General features: G+C 34.9%; 1 protein-coding gene across 1 annotated transcript; it reads left to right on the top strand.

Moving 5' to 3' along the window:
- Positions 1–1304: 1304 nt before the first annotated feature.
- On the top strand, positions 1305–3206 carry LOC145314042 (uncharacterized). Its single transcript, XM_080153810.1, has 3 exons — positions 1305–1476; positions 1816–1983; positions 2674–3206. The coding sequence occupies exons 1-3, from the start codon at positions 1349–1351 to the stop codon at positions 2900–2902; spliced, it is 525 nt and encodes a 174-aa protein (XP_080009936.1). The 5' UTR covers positions 1305–1348; the 3' UTR covers positions 2903–3206.
- The last annotated feature ends 471 nt before the right edge of the window (positions 3207–3677 follow it).

Genomic DNA, 3677 nt, shown 5'->3' with positions numbered 1-3677 from the left:
GTCCGTTCGTCCGTTAGCTCTTTCCGTTTATTTGAACAGGTTAGAATTGTCTTATCGATTTTAAACTTTGCATGAGGATTCTTATAAAAAATAGGCATGACTTAGGATGCATAGCAACTATAAAATCGTTACCAGAAAGTCCGTACGTCCATTTAAAACTTGCTGGTTTTTTAACTTTTTTAACATCAAATTTTTGTATGTCATAATTATCCTTTTCATCTGATTTTTGGAATACCAATTCCTATTACCGTAAGGTACAATGTTAAAAGCAAAGCATCTCCACAATCAAGTCCTAAAAATGTAAGTATGTCCTTAAACAGTATCCCGCATGTAACCCTGTACAGTCGGGCCCCTTGCCGCACCTTAATCGGTCGGGGTGGGGGCATTCAACGCCCCCCATATTATCTCAGTTCCTATTAGAGCTAAATGGCTAAATTTTTGTGCAAGTCCCCTGTTTGATAATGAATTTCAGACCTTTTATAAGTCTAAGTCAATTTTCGCTTCCTTCACCCTTTTATTTAACAACCTTTGTTTTTAGGTCTTTTTTTACTTAAAAATTTCAAACGGCTGTAATTTTCTTATTTTTGAAGCTAGAAGAAAATTTTTACCTAGAAAATGTTTATCTTTATGTAAATTTTACATTAGAAATATCAAAATATAAATTTCAGCGGCCGCAGCTGTACTTGGCAGCTGCCAGCCGCCGCAGTCGGCGGTCGGCAGGAAAACGGCGGCGGATCTTCATTTTAATATGTTATGTAGACATGTAAGAAAAGCTTAAGTTTAAAATTTTAAGTCTCTAAGTCAAAAATTGCAGCCACAGGAGCCTTTTAAATATTTCTGGAGACCTGGAGGATCAGGACCTGCAGGATCATACCAGGAAACCTGAAAGTGACTTGAACACCTGTATTTTATATAAGGATGTACTACTAGAGGATTTTTTAGTATTTTGGTATGATAAATTGCTTTGTTTTAGTCAAAAAATTCCAACTCTCGGTTATGTGTCATACCCATACTTAAAAAGTCAAGCAGTTTGGGCTCTTTATCTTTCACACACAGAAAATGAGATAGAAAAAACCGGATGGGGGGGGGGGCGTTCAACGCCCCCTCCCCCACCGACCGTTAAGGGTTAAGAAGTTTTGCAACAAATTTACCTACAATTTTGTTTAGATTTATAATTAGTATTCAGCTTATTCAGTTCTGACACTCCATAAGTGTTAATATTCATTTGTCCTACCATTTAAAGCTTCGCTTTTATGGATGTCATCCTTGTTTCATTTATTTTGACATTTTTAAAGCTTAGTAATTGTTAAGGTGTATATCTTAAGAAAACAATTTAGGAATTTTAAAAATGGAGGTGGCTGCTCCCGGAGTGCCTGTCATGATAATCAAGATATCAGATGCCACCATCCTGGTCAACAAAGAAAATATGATCAGAGAATCCGCCATGTTTGCGGAATTCTTCAAAGTCAATGCTAAGTATGGATTATTTTCTCTCTCACGCCACTAAATACCTAGGTTCGGGAGAGGGGTGGGGGGAGTCGGCCCTCCCCCACTTATAATTTATTGTTTTAAAATGAAAAAGTAATTTTTTTTTTTTTTTAGGGGGGCTCAATTATTTCTTAGGGCGATTTATCTTTGGAGGGTGGTGGTACCCTCCCTAAAATAGTTATAAACCTTCTAGGACATATGAAGTGCTACATTGCATTGTAAAGGAGAACCATATCAATTCAGTGGTTAGCGAGATCCTTCGGTACTCACAAACAGATAGACAGACAGACATCATGTTACTTTTTATAATGATTATAATAATTTTAGGGAGGAAAGAATAACGTGGATAAACATCAAAGAGGAGCTAAACCTAGCAGCACTAAAAGTTGTGTTGGAATGTATCAACCTGGAAAATCTGACTGCTATAGAGGCCTGCACTGACATGGACTTCCTGGGGCTCGTCTTGGAGGTTACACTTCATTTCCAGATGAAAAGGTAAAACAATTAAATTCTGTAACTAAAAATATTTAAAATCGGTTATCTTTTTGGATAACTTTTTAGGTTCAAAGCTGTAAATAATTTTATATGTCTTTGTTTGATCTGTAAAAAATGTTATGCAAACTAAAATAGTCATTCTTAATGTCAAACTAACTTTTAAAATGCAGAAAAGGGTTCATTTTTTGGGAGGGGTCTTATATAACATAAAATATGTGAAAAATATGAGCTTTTCTTTATTTTCTTTTAATACTCCTCTTATTAGAAAATTCTTTCACAATCTAACTTATATTTTTGGAAAATACAAATGTAATCAATCGCATCTCCAATTGACTTTATTAACATTCCAAATTTGTAGCTAAATTCCCTAAAAAACGAAACTGCAAATGACCACAAAAATTTAGTTGATATTACAATCCTTCTGTGTTTGTGTGTATGTTTGTACCGAAGGGTCTCGCTAACCGCTGAACCGATCTGGTTCCCCTTAACAGGGCTGCTTCTCATAGGTCCCAGGAAGGTATATAACTACTTTGGGGGAGGGTACCACAACCCTCCCAAGAGAAATCACAAAAAATCAAAAATTTTTTACTTAGAGATTTGAACGCAACATAGAAAAAAAAACATTTAAAGTGCCACTAGAGGCCCTAGGGGCATAGTCACTAGTAACATGAAATTTTATAATTATAATAGATTTTGTGATGCTGTACTAGAAAGAATGACACAAGTTGGCCAGGGCATAGCAAATGCCAAAGCTCCTTCCAACACAGATGATGGCAAAGCGTATAGTGAAGATATAGTTGATTACATTAATGCTGGCAGAGTAAACTCAGCTCCTCCACAAGCTTCTACTGGCGAACTATCAAGAAAGATGATTCTGCTTGTCTTGTTGATTTGTATTCTCTATCCTATGTTATTCTAATTCGTTTACTTCCAAATATATGTCAATTTGTAAACAATTATTAAATACAAGTAACATGTAACAGGATTTTAATTATTAAAATCTATATTAAGATTTTACTAATACTAGCGTCTATGCCCCTAGAGATACTAAAGATGGGGGGTGCCGTTGAGCCCTACCTCCACTTACAATTTTCATTTTGTAGAGAAAAAGAAAAAGTATGGGCGATTTGAAGGTTGGTGGTACCCTCCCCACAAATGGCTATAAACATTCTTAAGACAGATATGAGAAGCTACTCTGTAAAATTAAAACATATCGGTTCAGCGGTTAGCAAGATCTTTTAGTACTTACAGACAGACAGACATACAGACGAAGATCATGTTACTTTATATCAAGATTGTAATCACTTGTATACTTGGAACTGTTAGAATAATTGATGACAAGTAAATACAATAAAAATCATATTTATTTACAAAATTTTAATTTAAAATTATTAATAAAGTTATGGCACAAATTGTGGTCATAGTCAGGGTCAAAGTTAACTGTAAGATTTATATGTTTCTTTCTCTTGATTTGAAAAGTACAACATTTACAATTAAAGTAAGAGGTTGTTTGTGTGTGTATGTCTATCTGTGTGTACCGAAGGATCTCGCTAACAGCTGAACTGATATGTTTCTCCTTTACGCCCCTGGGAAAAAAAATCCTCCCACCCCTAATTTTTTTATTGTTTATATTTTGTATGTCAAATTCTTTTCTTTTTTAAAACTTAAATTGAAATTAGGGGGCTAGTATTCCC

This window comes from Acartia tonsa, chromosome 1 (assembly GCF_053477335.1).
Source record: "Acartia tonsa isolate MP-2025a chromosome 1, ASM5347733v1, whole genome shotgun sequence".
Lineage (NCBI taxonomy): Eukaryota > Metazoa > Arthropoda > Copepoda > Calanoida > Acartiidae > Acartia > Acartia tonsa.
Note: the sequence above shows the minus strand (reverse complement) of the source record. Positions and strands in the feature narration are given on the sequence as shown.